The sequence below is a fragment of the Ammospiza nelsoni genome, chromosome 2, assembly GCF_027579445.1.
Source record: "Ammospiza nelsoni isolate bAmmNel1 chromosome 2, bAmmNel1.pri, whole genome shotgun sequence".
Lineage (NCBI taxonomy): Eukaryota > Metazoa > Chordata > Aves > Passeriformes > Passerellidae > Ammospiza > Ammospiza nelsoni.
The window spans coordinates 90,128,985-90,149,272 of NC_080634.1; the positions used below are offsets into that span (position 1 = coordinate 90,128,985).

Here is a 20,288-nt window from a genome sequence, read left to right on the forward strand (position 1 = left end):
CATTAAATGATTCTATCTTTATGTGGTGGATCATAGTCTTGTAGTCACTAACAGCTGTATTTCTTCTGAATGTGATAGGATAGAAATGGAAAACAAAAATCAAGAATTTTAAGAGAGAGGCCCTTCTTTCCTTATGAAGTGCAGGAGTTTGAATCTCTGTGCGTAATAAGGAACAGAAATTGTGTTGCAGTATTCCCCATCCAGATTCTTTTAGCTTTCTAAATCTGGATCTGCCTACCAGGCTGTCTAAAAAAGGGATGTGAAACACTTCCTTCATCTCCTTGCAGTGCTTTAAGGGATGATGGCACACTTCTAAAGAACAGAGAAGAAACGCAGGAGAGGGAGGGCATCTACCCAATTTGGTGTCCTGCAATACTGCTGGAAATGCAGTAGCCTCCTGCCTCCAGACTCTTCAGGTCACAGGAACTTTCTGACTCTAAATCTTAGGACAGTCTCTTAAAGTTTGTGTTTTCTCAAATTGCAACAGTTTTACCCAATAAAAAAGAAATGGATTGCTGATGAGAGTTTTTAGCAGATCTCCCAGATCTCTGAAATACATCTCATGTGCTTTTGTCTCATCTATCCATCCATGTTTGGGTCACGCTAAGCAAGGTTATCTGTTTTGGATTCAGGGGCTGAACTGAGCTGATTGTGTATCTCACCTGTTTTGTAGCAAAACAGAGGCTGAGTCTCAGGAGCAGCTCTGTCTTTGGTACCTGCTGTTCTGAGGAACCTCAGAATCTGCTGTAAGCCAGTTTTAGTGGTGGTTTTCACTTGCCTTTGACATCAGTTGACTGCACATGAAGCAAGTGAATATAGGCTGCTTCTTGTCCTCCCCCTCAGTGGAAATGTTAGCACTCTCAGCTGGAGCTTATTGCCCCCACAGAAAAAATTGTGAAAGAAATTACGTCCCATTGATTTCCAACAGGCTCAAAGTTAGCCATCAACATATCCAATCTACACTATTGTGCAGTTCTCATTGAAGGCAAGGGAAGTTTCCAGTGGCTGTTTCTACAAGGTCCAGTCTTGCAAAATTTATTCTCTTTGTGGGGAAAAAAAAGCCCTGTCCTGTCCTGTGGTAGGTATCTCTAATCAGGATTTGAGCGCTCTTGTAATACTGCAAAATGCATCCATGAAATAAGAAAATGGTATAAGGAAATCCTGCAGTGCTTTCTGAATTTGAAATGAAATTGCAAAGAAAAATCTAGATACATTACCAGATATATGAAAATAGCTGTTATGATAAAAATATGCAGCTTCCCATTTGGAAAGCCCTCTTCAGCAGCAGGCAATAGTTACACTGCTCACATGCTCAAAGGAATCTGTTTCACTGGACTTGCGGTGAACTGTGAATTTTGTTTTTTTTTTTTTTTTTTTTTTTAATAGGCTTTCAGAACAAGCAAGAGCAATCCAGCTTCTTTTTGTTTGGAGAAGAAGTGAGAAGCAACTCAAGAAAATGATTCTGATGATTTTTTTAGTAACATTAGTCATGGAATCTTCCTCTGGTAAGTAAAAGTCTTCAATTCAGTAATAGACCATTCAAAATATGTGCCAGCTTCTTGACAGTTGCTTGGAGTAGGACAAGTTTTGTTTTTTGCAGCCAAACCTTGTAATTGCCAAGGTTTGGCAATTACAGCCCAGCTCCAGACTTGGGAAATTTGGTCCTGAACACCAAAATTATGAAATGAAAAAGCAAGGATGCTACCTGGAGAAACCTGATGATGTTGCATGTGGCCATAACTGTATGAAGAGATATGGCAAACAAGAGTAAGAGTCTGCTTCTTTTTGTGCCATTCAGAAGTGTGGTCACAATAGTTGCTAAACAGCAATAATCTCTGAGAACCTCAGGAGAAAGAGAGTCTGAAGCCTGATTTTATTTTTAACTCTTAATCCTTGATCATGATTCCTTTTCCATACTTTTAATAACTTCTGTATGCAAAAGTAAATTTGGGAAATTTGTTTGGAAAGGCAGACTTGAAGACTAAATTTTACACACATAATCTCATTCCAAAGCAGTTTTCCAAAGATATTTGAATTTTTTCAGAAATATATCTACATAATTATTCAGTTTTAATTAAGAAGATAAGGAAATGCAAATGTTAATTTATAGGATCTGTGCTTTTATCTCAAACATATTTGTCAAGTCAAACCATATGTGAAGAATTTCTCCTCTCCTCTTCCATTTGTGGCAGCTGCTTTAATGTACAGTGGGGCCAGATTCTGCCTTTTGAGCCAATGAGATTCTGACACTCTGGAGCTCATGTGAAATAACCATAGAGATAGGGAAATGTCCTTCTATTTTCAGTCCTTTTCTCCTTCTGGTGTTGCTTTGGTAAGATGGAATAAAAGCTTTCAAAAGGCTGAGTTTTTTAGCGAATATTGCAGGAATAAATAAATAAATGCTGCCAAACCATTTTGCTGAAAGAAGTCTTTTCATAAAATGCCATCAGCAAGCAAATAACTTTAAAGTCAGGCTAATGCAATTTTCTGAAATAATAAAATAATGGCTTCCTAATGTATTTTTTTCCCCTTTTTCTGAAGACAAGTTGTGTCCCCTTCGTGCCTCCATTGATATTCTAGAAGGGGAATATTTTTTCCTTTGTTATCTTGAGTCAAGGCAAGAACATTGTCAGGAAGAATCATATACAATAAACTGGTACAAAGAAAGTGCTGGGAAGCAGCAAGTGATAAAGGAAACACGCAGAATTGTTACACAAATGAATTTTCTGGAGTTTTGGCCAGCTGAACTCAGTGACTCTGGGAATTACTCTGTCATTCACAGGTGGGTACACAACACACTGGGTGAATGTCTTGCCTGTGCATGTCTATGATGAAGATAATTTCTTTGTCTTGTCTTCTATAGCTAGTGGCATCCATATAAAAGGGGCTTGGGGAACTGCTCTAACTGCAGTGTCATGTCCCACTTTATTTCACAACAACTATCAAAGTAGACCTGAAATATTTACAAATGTCTATAAGGAGTTTCAGCCTTTTAAATGTTCTGTAAACCTTTTGATAAGGCAGGTAACCTTTTTGCTGGCTTGTGATTAATTACCTAAGAAAAATGAGTGTCAGGCAACCCTTCTGTCCACTGTCAAGAAAAAGGAAACGTTTGCTTGTCTTCTTCCCCAGACTTGTTCTTTCTTGCTGTGTTGAGTGGATCTCATGCTATGAGGCTTGCCAAATCATCTAACTGTATAGTAAAGATTAAACATAGCATAGTTGAATTCTGCTTTCTGTGCAAACCTTTGCCTGCATGGAGCCATTCAAAGAACAAATGAAATAATTGGATTTGATTTCTTACTGCTATGGAACACCATGGGTTAAATGGAGAAATGAGGATGGGCCTCCATTATCTGGTGGCAATTTTCATTGGAACACCTTGAAAGGGATTAAATCAAAGGTTTGCAGGAGTGAGTTCTTATGACTAACCCATAATTCAGCATTTACAGTTGAAGCAATGATTAATTTGAAGAAGATCACCTTGCATGTAATGATTTGTGCTGTTCTCCATGTAATATTTTTAAGGTTCTAGGCAGTTTTATAAAGGGGATGGGACTATGGATACTGAAAAATGCTCTCCACTTTATTCCAGAAGTATCTCAAGTTTGATAGTTTACAGTTCTAAAATAGAATTCAATTGTTAACTTCCAAGTCAATTTGGAAGCTGAAAACATTTTTTAAAAAATTCTTCCATGTATCATTACTGTTATCTCCTTACTGGTATTATTTTAAAAAGTACTGACTCATGGTATATGAAATGCAAAATATTTTAAATTGTAGGTTAAATATTGAGAAAAATTCCATTCATCTATGTTAAATTCAAGAGGATTTTCTTTAGGGATGATGAATATGGTAGTCTGTCTGGTTTGTTGTGCTGTTTTGTTGAGTTGATCAGTTTTCTGTATGGGCACTTCACAAAAAAGCTGTTAATTCTAAAAACTCACTCCAATGCCACCTAATTAGTGTCACAAAATGCAGACTGACTAATTTTGGCATGGGGAAAGGTAGGTGGAGGTCATACCAGAATTTCCAGGCTACTGAAGGAATCTGCCATAATGAGTCCTAAATACTCATTAAAGGGCAAAAGAGAAGAGAGCTGTGATAACCTCAGCTTTAATTCATGATCATTGTGGTTTTTGGTTACTTTAAGGACGTGGGGTAATGACAGTAAACCCACAGTAAGTCACAAGAATTCTACAAAATTTCTATGAAAAAATGTAAACCTCAAAACCAAAGGAAACAGCCTGACATATAGAAGAAGATGACAAGAAAAGAACTAAAGTAAAACTATTAGAATAAAATTTTTAAAAATGAATAATCGTTGGAAAACACAAAAATGTCAGAATCTTTTATGAAATTTCTTGATTTACTCATTTGCTTAAGAGAGAAAGAAAAAAGTTTTGATTACATCAAAGTATTCATTTGGAATTGAGAGTTTTGGTTTTCTCTTTTTTGTCTTGTCTTCTGGAACTGTTACATGCTACATTTTAAAAACCAGTTTTGAAAGAAAGTATTTTTGTGGGAAAATTTCTTACTCTGAAACATATTTTCTTTTCTTTTTTCTTTTTGTTTTTAATTTTTAAATTTCTTTCTGTTAGGCCCATATGAACACTAATTTTCTGTTAGGATTCGAATGATGCCAGAATCTGGTAATTTTCCTGTGGGAACTCTTTGCAGGTCTCACTGCTGGAACAAGAGGCATTAGGGGATTTTTTCATGGTATTTTAATGAGATCTTGGGCTTAGTTTATATGATGGTTCTCACTATTGGCAGGCATATCAAATGAGTTATATTTCAGTAAATACAGAAGGTTATTGCAAAAACAGAGGACTTTTAGAAGTTTCTGTAGGGAAAAATTGTGGGCTCTTGAGGGCTACTGAACTTGTTTAAGATTTAATAAGAATGACTGAGTGGAATTACTTTAATTTCAGAGTATTTATAGTAGGTTAAAAGTTCTACTTTTGAAATAAGATATGCTAAGTATATTTTTATTTATATTTTTAATTTTTAACTATTTAGAGTTAGGTGTTTGTAAGCTACATGGGAAATAATTTTCATAATACTTATAACTTTAGGCAGTTTCAGGGAACAATGTGACAATTACATATACTGCAGATTTTCAAGAAAAAAAGACAACATGTTGACATATTTTTCAAACTAATTAAATGTAGGATTTTTTTCTGATGTGTTACAACTGACAGTATGTAAGAAGGAAGAGGTGAAAGTAATGTAACAATGGTTTTATGATGTTGTAACCACTTTTTTTTTTTTTTCTTAAAGAGGAATCAGAAGTTTTACTGTTAAACCAGATGTGTCCTGCTGAGACCTACATAGACAGCTGAAGTGTGCATGCATGTGTGTTGACATGCTCATGTGTGTTTGTTAGTACACTAGACTTAGGATACAAATTCAGGAATCAGTGGACATCACCTATAGGCCTGACTGTGTCCATCTTCAGCAACATTCTTGAAAATAAGAACTGAACTTAGAGTAAGTGTGGTGAGCAGCAAAAACTGTGTCACAGGTCTTTGGAAAGATTTGTAATTTTTACGGGGTTTTTTTTATAGCCTGTATCCTGTGGCTGTCAAAGAGAAAAACAGAATACAAAAAAGCAGGTCATCAGGTTGCTCTATTTTGGTAACCTTGAAACTGAGAGAACTTAGAGGTTCCAGAAAAAACCAAAAAAACTGCAGACAACCATGATAAACACATGATAAATTTTAAAATCCAAATATTGCTCAATTTTTCAATATGTTTAGAACAACTGAAAGCCATGGGAGCGTACATATAAAGTTAATACTGTAGTTTGGAAAGCAGAGTGACAGCTTCTGCAGAAAATTGCAATATCAAGATAACACTGGCTTGTTGCAGTAAAATAGCCAAGGGATTACTTAGAATCGGCTATGTATCCAGTAAGCTTGATTTACATTCTCTAAGGGCTTTCACTTCCCTGTATCGTCTTCTGAGTCAAGCAAGATTTTGTGGTTCCTTCTTGGTGGGTTTGTTGAGGGGGGGAGATTGAAAAGCTGTTAAACCAGAAATGGTTTTGTTCTGACAGAATATCACTGGAGACTCTCAGCAAGTCAAAACAATGATAAAAATATATAACAATTCAGACACTAGCAGTTTAAAAAATACAACTAAATGTTTACAACTAAATGTGGTTTGTGTGTGTGTGTTGAAAACCATGGTATATGGCAGACAACTAGAAACTATGTATGAAAAAATTCATCTTTGTTTGCACTGGTATGGTTTTAATACCTTCCAGGGGCATTCTCCTTGCCAGATGTTGGCTCATCAGGCAGAATGTCTTGATCCACTTTCAGTGGTTTCCCCAGGTAGGATCACAGAATAAATCCTCTGTGGAGTAACAGTGATGAGGTGAACATGTGGCTTTATGGACCCTTTTCTTTTATCTGCTGAATCTAGAGAGTAAAATCATATGCATTTCATGTCTAGATCTGTAATTAATTCTTTGACAGTATTCAGATTAGTAGAGTGATGCCTAAAGAAACACAGAGACACAGTGGAATTAATTGGAATCAGTGTTTATGTCCACACCTAAACTTATCTTAGGTACTTTTACTGTCAGGGAGGGAAAGGCCTTTCTGGGTCACAGGTGATCTTGTCCTAAACAAAATATGAATAATAGGTCTAATAAACTGCACTGTAACAGGGTGACTTCTGATGTGGTCCCACTGCTGACTGTGATTAGTAGCTCTGATTTAAATGTGCAAATAAGATGTTTTGTAAATAAGAATAGGTAAGAAGACCTCCACCCACTGTGAATACCCACATGAGCTTGTCTCTGATGGAAAAGCTTTCGTAAGGCTTTTCCTGTTTGTGACAGCATAGTTGGCTCATTTTCCAAAACCACTGTGTTTTGGTTTAAAGAGTTTAAAGATCCAATTACAGCTAGGAGTAATGAACATCTCAAGTGAGTAGAGAACCTGTGTAGGTTGAAAAAGGGCTACAATGCAGAGAGGGTGAGCAAGATACAAAAATACATTTGTTTGGGGAGCTTAAAAAGCAGAAAAGAACCCAAGACTTGGTCTAAATTCAATATAAAAATGATGTCCTAATAGCTCTTCTGAATCTTGTACACTCAAAAGACATGTCAAGAATGGTGTTTAAGCTGCTGTACTCACCAGGGATGCTTTTCCATTCCAATTCCTTTGTCCTCTTGGACTTTCTCATTGAAACAATTCTTGATTAGTTGCAGTTCTGGAAGAAATTTTCTTTTCTTGTAGGCAGGAAGATTCAAACATATTTATGAAGACATGACTGACATTGGAGGGAAGTTGTCTGTGATTGCAGCTTTTCCAGAAAACAAATGAGAGCTCTATGCACTAATTGCAAAATCTCACCCATTAACTGACAGAATCTCACCCACTAACTGACAGCAGCATATGGCTTTTTCTTAAGCTCTAACTTTGCCAAATAAAAGTTCTTCAGGTTCCTTTCCCTTGGTAGTCATGTATTTGGATATACCAAACAGTGAAATTACATCTATAAAATGATTCTTTCAAGGAATATATGAATAGAAGCTAGTAGATATCTAAATATGAACTATCTTATTTCTAATTTTACAAATATATTTTTCTGTCATGGCTTTTAATCTTAGCAACACATAGTAAATTAAACCTGTAAAATCTTCAGCTGATTCAAGGTCCAAAATTCTTTGATGGTCTTACGTCACTATGGATGATGTCACAGATTGTTGCATCCTTGTTCAGGTCTATGTAGCATATATTGTCATGTTACATAGATATAACTGTATTGTCAAATGCTTTGTGATAGTGCATTTAGTTTAGGTAACCTGTTCGGTTAAAGGGAATTACACTAATTTGGGAGTGGGAAAGTGATAAAGGGAAATAAAAAGTAATTTGCTCACTGTAGAGGCACTTTCTACCTAACAGATGTATTTGAGAATTTATTTGTGTTTTGTAACTCACCAAGCTGCATTATATTAAGAAACTCCTAAAACTGATTTTGCTAATTTTTTTTTTCTTAGCAATGGAAAACAAAATGTCACAATTCAAAAGTGGACACTGAATGTACTTGAAAGAAATAAAAGCAGCTGTTTCAATGAAAATCATTTAACTACAGAAATTAAAAGTGCTGGAACTGGTTATTCACTGAAATGCAGCGATTTGTCTGTCCATGAAAATGACAGCATAACATGGTATAAGGTAATTACTGAAACAGTGTCACTCAAATCATTGGCTGTAGAAACAAAACATCTGATTGCAGGAAATATTAATTGCAAACAAATTTTTAGAAGCATCTACAAACATTGTAAAGCCTTAATTTCTCATGGGATTAGGGGGAAAATCTTTGGACAGATACACAAACAAAGCTTTTGTCTGCTTTCCAATTTGTTTAAAAAAAATACCTGTTTCAGAAGTTATTAAACTAGTAGTTTGGAATGATAAAAGATTTGATGTGCCTGTCTGTTTGCTGATTTTGGCAGCAGCTGGTTTTGCCAGCTGCTACTTTGCTGATACAGATATTGTACTGATGCTAAATGGGATGCCAAGATTTTTATTTTACAGTTGGCATGTACTTGTAAAGTAGTTGCAAAATTTTCAAATTTGCTGTTTCTGAACAGTGTGTAACAGATCCACTTCTGTTCATTTTTGGCAATTCATCTCTTTGGGGTGTGCTCCTTACTCCTCTCAGGTCTCATGGTTGGAGTAACAGACCCTGTTCACCCCAAGATCAGTCAGCTTCAGGAAGGGATTTTGACTGATTTAGTCCAGGCATCTGGAGTAGCCTGGCAAGAATGAGCCACAGCCCTGTTCTCTTGTCTTTATGGGCCTGGGAGGATGTGACCATTGATGGATAGGGCCACAGGTTGTTATGCTTTCCTCTATTGCAATGTTCTCAACTTCTATTGGGTTAAATGTTCAAATGTTGCATTTAAGTGACCTTGAATGAAAATTGGGCCTGCACCTCTTTTGGGTCAGACACATATAATTGAGATAGTGAAAAGGTGATGGTGACACTGTTTCCAAAAAAAAAAAAATATTTTAATTTCTTTAATATTTTGAATGCATGTTTGCTGCAGAATAGTATTTTCTGGTTTTATTGATGCAGGACTGTAAGAATTACGAACATGAAACAGAGAGGGAACTACATTTTAGAGCCTTAACAGTACAGAACTCTGGGATCTATACCTGTAAAATTCTAATCAGTCATGAAGGAACAATATACCACAGCACAAATACAATTAAACTGGTAGTAGAAGAAGGTAAGAAAGCTTTCTAAAATTTCGAAGCATACTTTTTGGTTCACTTTACTTAGGAGATTTTAAATTGCAGTTCTCGTTTGATAAATATACACCAGGGGATAAAGTCTGGTAATCTGAACTACTTCAGAATAATTTGAGAAGTAAAAAAGTGGAAGTTGAGATATTACCAGTTTTGGAAAATGTCTTTAGTATGGTTTCCCTGCAGTTTTTTTTTTCCAAAATAGGTGCTCTAAGTAAGTCATACAACTTAGTAAAAATTTTGCCCAAGAGTCTTTCCAACCATTACAAATTGTACTCTGTATATATATATATGTGTGTGTGTGTGTATATATAAATATATATATATATATATGTATGTATGTATGTATGCGAAAAAAAATCAACAAGACATACTGGGTTTTAAGCTACTCAGTAACACCAGAACCCAGATATTGTTCTGTGAATTGAATGAAATGTTTGTGATTAATTTTACATATAGAGCAATTATGTAACATTTACTGTGGAAGAACATAAGTGAGGTATTACTTCAATAACAATACTTCTATTTTAGATGGACCAGAGTCTTTCTCTTTGGAGATAGTTGGACGTGATGAAGAAATTGAAACAGAAATAGGTATGAAATTAATACAAAAATCTTTGAGGTAGCTACTCCACCTACATGCTTTTGTTCTGATTTCTTTATGGTTGATGGATTGGATAAGTGCAATCAAACTAACTGTGCATCATCCAGTATGTGATCTAACCTCACATCTGGTAATGCTTTGCCTAGTGTATTCCATGATTGATACATAAGTACACTGAATGTACCTTTCACAGAGGCAGAAGCTGAGGCTGCTGTTACAACCTGCAAGAGAAGGTGGTGATAAAACATCTCATCATGGCTTTCTTTTGTAGATAGCAAACCCCATGAAGGAATGTGTAAAAGATGCATGGTTTACTCAGTGAACAGCCATAATGAGTAGCCCTGCTGATACCTGACGTGGTTGAGAATGTTATTCTTCAGGGAAATGAGGAGTGTGAGGTGTGACAGTCCTGGCAATGTGTTCATGTACCTCTGGATTGTCAAGAGACCTTACCTAGCTGGAAGTAGGTTAGATAAAATGATCTGCAGGCTTCACACAGTCTTGGACAGGATCCAGTATTTTGTGATTGAGGCTGTAATTAATTTTTTAAAACAGAAATTTACCAGTCTCCTCTCCTCTCCTCTCCTCTCCTCTCCTCTCCTCTCCTCTCCTCTCCTCTCCTCTCCTCTCCTCTCCTCTCCTCTCCTCTCCTCTCCTCTCCTCTCCTCTCCTCTCCTCTCCTCTCCTCTCCTCTCCTCTCCTCTCCTCTCCTCTCCTCTCCTCTCCTCTCCTCTCCTCTCCTCTCCTCTCCTCTCCTCTCCTCTCCTCTCCTCTCCTCTCCTCTCCTCTCCTCTCCTCTCCTCTCCTCTCCTCTCCTCTCCTCTCCTCTCCTCTCCTCTCCTCTCCTCTCCTCTCCTCTCCTCTCCTCATCCTTCCTTTCCAAGTTTTACTCGCTCCGTGGCTCATGTCTGTATCTCATTTACTCATGTAGGACCTCAGATGCTAATTTTCCTTCCTTCCTATCAGTACTGCTTGGTAAGTCCATTTCCCAGTGGTAGTACCAATCCTATGATGCCCCATGCCTTCCAACCTCCCAGAAGGCCCTTCCTGCATGTTTCCTCCTCGTTACTGTGCTTGTCCCAGCCCTTAGAAGCCAGCAGGGTTTGGTATCAAATGCCTATGAACTACCTGTCTTCCATCCCCTATATGCCTTGATAAGATGATTTGATAAGGTCATTGAACTTCCTGCTGAGTGATGAGGCAGATGGCATGGTGGAGAGTGAAGGGAATTGAGGATGAGCCAGGTCCATGATCTTTAAAATCTATCATGATGATGATCTATCATGATGTTCTATGATATTTGCCTCCAAACAGCTGTTGTGTATGGTGGAAATGCTGGAGTTGCAAGGCCAATGATACTAGGTTAGGTCTGTGCAACTGTAATTTGGATTTCTGAGGTCTGAATCTACGGTAGCCAGTTTTTCAGCTGGCTCATGCTTTGAAGGTTCTAGAAGTACCTGATACGTCTTGAGAAGCTTTGTGTGCTCTTAGAGAATTGCTGGGTAATTGCTTACTGGAAAGTGCTTCTGTATGATGGTCTGAAGAAGGAATAACATGCATTTTTCCTGGCTTAATAAAGAGTATTCTGGATGTGCTCCCTAGAAATGATGCTGCAATAGCCTAGAAACTGTGGTTGCAGCTAGCTTCAGGTCAAGCTTCCCTTGACAGGATTTAAAAAATCTCACACTCCAGAGCTGCAGTCCTCTGCCCTTATTTTTTCCAAGTCTACAGTTGTCCTCTTAGTTCTGCAATTTCTTAAAACTATTGGAGCTTTATGGGATGGTTCCTGTCAGTTACACTTAGTGCTCTGAAGTGGGACAAGTAGCTGACTAATTAAATGACTTGTTGAGTATTCAGGAATTTCCAGTGGTGATACTGAGATAAGAATTTGTTCTGTGCATGTGCTTTGGTTTTGTTCAGTAGTCATATTTAGTTTCCCTATTACAATTAGTTGGCTGTAATTCCTCTTACCAGTTACTTACTTTTACCTGGCCCTGGAACACTGGTGATAGGTTTTCCTTTTCTGTTCTCAGACTGCAGAACACAGTCTGGTTTATAGAATCATGGAATATCTCAAGTAGAAGGGACTCATAAAGATCATCAAGTCCAATTCCCTTTAGGTCTCGAAAGCCTGAAATTCTCAGGTCTATTTAAACCCACCTGGCTTTGATGATTTATCTCAAAGAAAGCAATGGAAGATTGTCACTCTGCTGCAGTGCATGAGGCCATCACCAGTGCAGGTGTAACACCTATAAAACATTGAGCAGGGGCTACAAAATTTAGAAGGGAGCACAGCTTATAAGATATGTTTCCTGGAAAGCTGACACTTTACTGCACTGTGTGAATGGATACTACTTCTCACTAAATCTTCCCATGTTATGCTTTTTCTGTAGGTAAAGAAGAGATATTCAATTGCACAGTTTTCTTGGGTGATTATATGCAAGAAGATGCCAGCCTCTACTGGTTAATTAACCAAACATTTCCAGAACAATGCACAGGTGTCCCTGAGAATGAGCCTCCAATATGTGAAGAAGAACTCAAAACACTACAGTAGGTTTCCTGAAAATGCTGCATTTAGTATGTGATAATGTCCTACACTTTGTGGAACTGCAAATTCAGTAAAAAACACATCCTGAGGGTTTTCTCTAGAAACTTTTCCTCAAAATCTGCCTCTCAGATGGTTTTAGGTTTTTGCACAGATAGTGTTGCTAACGCCATTCCTTGTTGCAGGTTGGGAAACAAGTTCTATATCACAAGGCTACTACGGATTAAAAAAGTAAGAGAAGAAGACATGCATCATAATTTCACCTGCAGGTTGCAAGTTGATGAAACCACACAGATAAAAATAGTAAAACTGAAGAAAGGTATGGCATAAACTAGAAATAATTTATTAATCAGTCTTCTCAATCCTGAGGGCATTTCAAAACACTGCTCCAAATACTGTCTGCTTATGAAGGCCCTCACACACCTAATGCTGGACCTAACAGCCCCTGGGTGACACCTCCTGCTCTCAGACAGGGACAGGAGGAGTGCAAAGCAAAAGAAATACTGGCTACAATGAGCATGTCTTGAGAATGTCTTCATAAAAACTTCACAAAGATTTAAATGTTAAAAATCTGGTTTTGGAACTAAAATTCTCAAAGATTAATGATGATAATGATGATGATAATGAAAAAAGGCATGAAAGAGACTAGAGAAAAAAAAGCAAAAGAATCTTGGCCAAAGAGATTAAATGGGACATTAAGGGCTTATGGATGGGACTGAGAGAGGGGTGAAAGGTAGATAATGAGAAGAAATTATAAAAAACCTGAAGGAAACTCTTCGCAAAAGTGAGTGACCATCATTTTGGGATCCTCACATGTGTGAGGACCTGTAATGTCAGTCTTGATCTCACATACCCTGCACACACACAAAGGAACTGTAGGTGATTGTGTCCCAGATTGTTTCTCCCGTTTTTGCAGTAAAACATGTTTTCTAGTTTCTCTCTATCTTAGTGTGGCATGCATATGTGCCTGAAATATTAGCAGGAAAGGATCAACATGGTGTTTTTTTGAGGTGATATTTAGGTGCCATCAGTATTTGATACTGTAATCTTGTTAAATAATACTCTTTGTTAAGGCTGTAATTTGCTTTTTTTCTCTCTTACAGGGAAGATCCAAGACTTGCCAGTGCATGTATTTACCACAGGAATGGTCCTTGCTCTGCTGTTTTCATTTGTTGCCATAGCTGTGGTGTTTGTGTTAGTGATGTTTAGGGTCGACTTCGTTCTATTTTACAGAAATATTTGCAGGAGAGATGATACTGCTGGAGGTATGACTTTGTTAATGCTGACATTGAAATAAGCATATTGATGAAAAATATTTTCTGGCAGGTTCTATAAAGTAATCAGCTTTGAGGAAGATAAAAAAATTCTTAAATCCAGGAGACATGTGAGAAAAAACAAAGAATATATAAAAGAGAACCTGATGGTCAGGTGCTAACGTGTGTTTGTTGTATGTGTGTGGTTATGGCAGCAGGTAAACACAGTGAAGAAGCTGCCTCTGGAGCAGGCAGTGGAAGGGATGTGGTTGGATGCTGTTCACATGAGCTCTGTTCTGCCATGTTCTTCATCACAAAAGTTGACAGGGGTGGAGAGGTTTTCAGTTGTCCATGAAGGTTTTCAGTTATCCATGAAGAGGATGAACACTCTGGAGTTTTCAGATGGACAGACTGACACAAAATTTGTTTTCACCTCACTGATGCACTTCAGGAGAGCAGGAGTGCACATTACCAGTATCTTACCAGGCAGCAGCTCTGTAGCCTTCACAGTGAGCAAACCTGACAACTACTCAATTTTATGAATACTTTTTCTGAAAATTGTGGTGACAAAACTTTCTGTATATATGGGTCTGATTTTCTTGGTCTTTCTTGGTCTCTAAATCAGCTTGAATATAACTTGAATAAAGTGCAATGCTTGGAGACTTTTGGATAATGGGTGGATGTAATTTATGCCTGCCAGTGTTATTATCTACTTGTTGGTATCAGCTACTTACATTTGCTCAGGGAGGGTCTCTGAGAACCTGGACTGTGCTGCCCTGGAGGAGCTGCCTGTTGGATATTAGGCAATGGATTTCCTATTCCTAGAGCTCTTGAAGGTGTGGGGTTTCACAGTGTTTACTTTGTGCTCTCTCTTACGAACTACCTGCAGTAAACCATTCAGAAAGGGAAGCAAAGAAGTGCAGTTTCAGAAGCAAAGCCATGTGTGCTGGTGTATCAGTCCTGGTAGTTGCTCTGTGGCAGTGTGGTGGACGTGGCCTCTGGATGGATATTTGATTTTCTGTCTGTAAATTAGTGCCCCAACCCAGACCAGACATGGCATACTCTCATAACAAAAATAATTAAATGGTTTGTTCTTTCTTTTGCCGGCATCCATTCCACTTGATACTCTTTGACACAACATACAATAAATGTTGAAATCTGCAACATCACTTAAACAGCAATTTTTTCAGTTTACAGATATCTTTTTTGCTTCCCTTCATATCTTGATTTTCACAGATGTGACATTAATTGGTTAAATTAATCTGATTTTATTTTAAAAACACCTTAATGCAGAAAGGAAATATTTTTCAAGTATTTTCCAAATGCAATCAGAATCTTTTGTATCAACCTTAAGTTTCTTTAGGATTTTTTTTTGAATCTGAAGGAGAGTTTTTGAAGACTCTTCAAAGTCTTCAGAAGAAAGATCAGGGTTTTCTAGATGCTTTACCATGGAGATACTAAGTTTGAAAACCAGAATTTTGAATCAGATACTGGATTTCTAATGGTTGATAACAAGGCAACAATTGTTGATTTATTTTCAGATGGAAAAGAATATGATGCATTTGTGTCTTACCTGAAAGACTGTGTTTCTCCTACTGAAGAAGAGAGAGAATTTGCTTTGAAGGTATTGCCCACGATATTAGAAGAAAACTTTGGGTACAAGTTATGTATATTTGAGAGGGATGTATTCCCTGGAGGAGGTAAGTGCATTGAATATTCCTGTCATTAAATAGGCTCCTAGTTTTCACACCAAGGTAGAAGTCTATAATTAGAAGGAATTCTGTCACGTGTTGTGCATTGAAAAGTTACATTTTTCATTTAATCTGGACTGTGTGCATGCAAAGTTTGGTTGCAAACATTTACATGTTTTATAGTTATATTTATGAATTCATATACCCTTGCACATGCACTCATAAGTCATTAATTGCAAAGAATCAAGATGAAAAGATCAAAGAGCAAGCATCAAGAAGGTTAAGGTGTGGACACAGAAGATATCACATATTTCCCAGTAATAGTGCTTTTGCTCTGCTTTTGCTGAGGGCCAATGAATGAACTCACATTTATTGCACAGAGCAGCTGATGACTCTGGTACTAGTAATTCTTAGGTAACTTGTAGGATGTTTGCTGTATCTTCAATGTGATGGTTGAAACCATTTTCTGAATGAAATGGGTGCCATAACAAAATTGAAATAAGAAATGGAATTTTGTTTGGCCTATGGATGTATCTGGCATCTGCCTTTTGCTTGGATAAAAGGTACTATGAGTTTCCATTTAGTCGAAGGATCCAGCTGAGGAATGAAATTTCATTGTGCAAACCACAGAACAAGAGGATCAGTTAGCCTCCTTCATTAACCAGGATCTTGTCCCTTTATATCCATTCCTGACAAATTTTTCTATCCTGAGAGAAGCCACAGCTCTTCCAAGCCCTTTCTTCTTACCTATTCTCCTTCTTTAAGTATTAAAAAATTGTTCACTGAAGTGTACAGTCTGATTCTTTCAATAGCTTTAGATTATTTCCTTTTCTTTGGTCTGATCCATTGTGAACACATAAAATAGAATATTTCCTTCTTTGTACAGGTGCCTTTGCTGTTGTAACACCCTTGGTCATATCCTACTTTTACCCTCAGTTTTCTCTTGCATAGGATAGTTCTGAGGTTTGCTTTGCCTTTCTCTACAAGTCATGTTTTCTAGATCTCTGCTTTATGTAGACTCTGTCCCATGGTGTTAAAACAAGCACTGGAAGCTGTTAATGAAAATTTAATTTGATATTTAAAGGGTAGCACCATTCATTTCCATTCGTCACTTTTCATACCAAAAGTCAATCTAAAACACGATTGGTACTCCTTTTGTCATCACATGCTGGTCTTCTCAGCTCTGGATTACTGAAAATAGATTTGGGTGTTTGGTGTCATAAAGGAAGGTATAACCCCAGGGTTACAAAATACTTGGAGAGAAGTTGCTATTTGTGCCTTTCTGTGGAATCACTCGAATGGTATCTATTAGGAAAGAGCAAAGAGATGTCTGGTTGGGGGAAACCTAATTTTGCTGTTGCCTTCTGTCCATGTGACTACTACCAGACAGCAGTCTAGGGTAGATGGAGGCTATCAGTAGGCTTATGTCTGCTCTAGAGAACAATCTTTCACCATAACTGAGTTAATTTTTGGAGACCCTAATATTTTATACATATTAATCTCTTCATCAGGACAGGATACTTACATGCTGTCACTTTATAAGAGGGACATTTTTAGTACATATGTGAATTTAAAAGATAAGTTGATTTGGTCCCTATCCTTTCAATCTAATATAACAATAAATTTATCTTTAATTTGCAGCGCTTGTTGATGATATCCACTCATTCATTGATAAAAGCAGAAGATTAATCATTATACTGAGCCAGAACTACATCTCTGACAGAGCCATATACGAACTTGAGAGTGGACTGCATAAAGCTCTAGTTGAAAGAAAAACTAAGATCATATTAATTGAATATATGCCTATAAGTGACTACAATTTCTTGCCAGAATCACTGTCACTTTTACCATCAAAGAGGGTGGTGAAATGGAAAAAAGATAAATCTCTTCCCGTGAATTCCAGATTTTGGAAGAACCTTCGGTACCTGATGCCAGCAAAGCCTATCAAGACAAAGACCAAAGGGCACTATAATAATCTTGACTCAGGCTCAGAAACTGCTCAACCCTGGACTGAGGGCTGTGACTTTAAAGCAATCATATAACAATTCTGGAGACTGAAGATGTAGCAGAAAACTGTGTGTTTTTCTAACTAGTAGAACTAAATAATCTAATATTCTGGGAAATAGTTGATTAAGAGGCCAGCTCTGAGATCTGAGAAGAATGCAGAAGTCACTGCAGTGGCCAGGATGTCAACCCCAATTGAGAAATCCTATCCTAGAAAAGGTTTCCTCAGCAATCTGCACAAGGAGCAGAAGTTTCATTCTGCTTAGGACTTAGCACATGGCATGAAGCACAATGAAAAACATTTTTATTTCATGATTTTCAGTGATGTAGAATGATACTATTTTTACTATTTTTTGCATATACATTTTAGGGCCTTCAATAAATAAACCAGTACTTACAATCTCTTATTATTAGGATGCTCTTTGTTTTATATTTTTGTATTTTCTAAGGATTGTAAGTAGACCCAAACAGGTCCTGCCTTAAAGAGCTTGGCATGCAGGCTTTGGGCAACATCAAGTAGAAAAAACCCCAAACCAACAGAGAAAAGGGAGGTTATAAAAACTAGGGCAGTTTTATTTATACTGTTCACTTTTGCACTTAATAAAACTATATTTCTCCTTCTTCACATCTGTGGCTTCCATTTTTGCTGCAGCTAGACAAGTAATATCATGAATGAGTGCTTTAAGGTTGTTTATAGAATCACTGACATATGTGTTGGAAAAAGTAGATTTAATATAAAAGTGAAAAAAAGTTCATTGGCAAGGTTCACTCTACTACTTACTGGACAGCTAAAGCACACAGAAAAAGTCAAATTAAAATCTAAAATCAATCAATCCAACCCCAAAATCAACCCAAAAATTATCTATGAGGAGGCTGGAGGGGGAGTGGGGGGAAGAAAAGAGCTAGGGTAGGAAAAGGTAAGGATAAAAAGGAATTAGGAAGACGCTCCCATTTAGGTACAAGGTTCAGAGCCACAGCTAAACTTATCCATTCTTGATCAACAGTTTAGGCCTAAAGGTTTAACAGCATTTAGAAGCACTTAATTGATAGCTTAAATTAAACAATTTAACAAAAGATTTATATAGAATTTACTGCAGCAAAACAGTAACTCATTTACAAGACTAGCTTACAAACTCAAGTCTTTTAGGAGAGCAACATTCATAGTACATTTGCTATTAAATATTCACACTCGCATGCATGCAGACCTGGAGAAGTATGTATCAGATATCTCTGTGAAAAATGACCCTTGAATTCAGTGAAGAGCTCCCATCGGATGATTTTGGATCTTCTCAATGGACAAAGGGTTGAGCCTCGAGCAGTGGGGCTGTCAGCCCAGGATCTGTCGTTGCCCGGTGATCCTCCAAGTGTGACAAAGCTGGGAGTTCACTGGCTCTGAGAGGGAGGCTGCTGGCTGCAGCCCGCTGTGCTCCTGGAGAGCTCAAAGGGTCCTAATCAGGACTGCTTTTTATAGGGTTGCAACAGAGTGAGCTTTAGTCATGATAATATCCCATCCAAGCCACGATTTGGGCGGAAACTTTCCTCAAGAGAGCTCGACCCTGGTGCTGTTGAAGGCCGAGGCCTACTGAACATTTCTCAGCTCATAGTGTGACCTGAGGGGCTGGGAGGAGGGATGCACCATCACAAGCAAGAGTCAAAAATCAAGCTTAGCGTATGAAGAAAAATTGCAAGAAAAGCAAGTGTGGTTAGACCACAAGCAACAAATGTCTCATTTGTAATTTAGGAAGATTAAAACAAAGCCAAATCCAAAAAAGCAATTGAAATATGTAATTTCCCTGAGGTGAACACAGATGGGATCAGTAAGGAGACAGCTGTTGCAAGCCACCAGTCTTGAAATTTCTCTCTTTCTATGTACTATAACATAGTAACTGGGTGTGAGAGCATGGTCTGTCTGTGCATTTTTTTTTAGTGTTGCTGGTTGACCACTTTCTACCAGACACAATACAGGATGAAAGCAAAACAGTATCAAAGAACTCTTCTTGTCTATTGATAATTGTAACATAAATGTAGGAAGAATTAGGACTATTGTGCATTATTGCTGTAGGGTAGTACTGTATAAGGGAGATTATTGCAAAGATTTTGTCAGTTCAAGGGGTTTTTTCCTACTATAAGTGCTTCTGTTCCTTCATGAACATCGGCATTCTTTAGAGACATTGGAGATGTAGAACTTGTGAAGCAGGAATAAATTCCCCCTCCTAAGCAGCTGTGTCACTCCGAAGCATAAAGACAAATCCTACCAATTCCACCACTGTCCAGGTTGTAATGAAAGCAGGAGATTTGCAGAAGGGCTGGACGGGGGGAACCTTAATTTGCTGGTTCTGTTGCAGAGCAACTGATAATGCCTGCAGAAGGAAGTTGTAACCAGTGTGCTTACTGAACTTGAAGGTAAACACAGTGGTTGCAGTCAGCAGACACAAAAAAGGAGAGCTCCAACAGATTCTCCAACAAATAAGGATGCTCCAACAGATTCTGAGAACACAACTCCTGTGTGTGCAGGGTGAGGTTAGTGTTCACTGCACGTCTCAGACCTTAAGGGAGTACATAGTACCCTATGTAAGGGTACATAGTCGATTTATGCAAAATGGTCCAGAATTTTATGTTTCACATCCAGAATTCCATAGATTGAGTCCTCAGATAATTAAAAATGGATAGAAAACAGAGATTAGCAGTTATGAAGATAGATGCATGTTTCTGACCTGGAGGGTTACTCTAGAACGGTGGTTATATATTGAAGTTGTTCTTTTCTATCTTGATTTCTCAGAGAAAATAAAAAAAAGTCTCTTTTTAGAGACAACTATGGTCTGGCTTGCAGACTTTAAGAATGTTTGAAAGTGGCTTGCAGGCTTTAAGAATGTTTGTTGCCTTTCATAATGAGATGCTTGTGATGTACTTAAAAAG

The 20,288-nt window shown here is 37.7% G+C and overlaps 1 protein-coding gene across 1 annotated transcript; it reads left to right on the top strand.

Annotated features, from left to right (window-relative positions):
• Positions 1–1,401: 1,401 nt before the first annotated feature.
• Positions 1,402–17,885, top strand: IL18R1 (interleukin 18 receptor 1). The gene is made up of 10 exons (XM_059466388.1): positions 1,402–1,505; positions 2,542–2,782; positions 8,018–8,195; positions 9,103–9,256; positions 9,807–9,869; positions 12,273–12,429; positions 12,610–12,743; positions 13,528–13,689; positions 15,219–15,377; positions 17,010–17,885. Exons 1-10 carry the CDS (start codon positions 1,457–1,459, stop codon positions 17,408–17,410), a joined length of 1,698 nt encoding a protein of 565 aa, XP_059322371.1. The 5' UTR covers positions 1,402–1,456; the 3' UTR covers positions 17,411–17,885.
• Positions 17,886–20,288: the final 2,403 nt, after the last annotated feature.

What these genes read in the sequence shown, in the direction of transcription:
- IL18R1 (XM_059466388.1), top strand. Translation starts at nt 1,457, where the DNA reads ATGATTCTGATGATTTTTTTAGTAACATTAGTCATGGAATCTTCCTCT. An exon ending in AGTCATGGAATCTTCCTCTG is followed by an intron (nt 1,506 to 2,541) that starts GTAAGTAAAAGT and finishes CTTTTTCTGAAG; the next exon opens with ACAAGTTGTGTCCCCTTCGT. An exon ending in ACAGCATAACATGGTATAAG is followed by an intron (nt 8,196 to 9,102) that starts GTAATTACTGAA and finishes TTATTGATGCAG; the next exon opens with GACTGTAAGAATTACGAACA.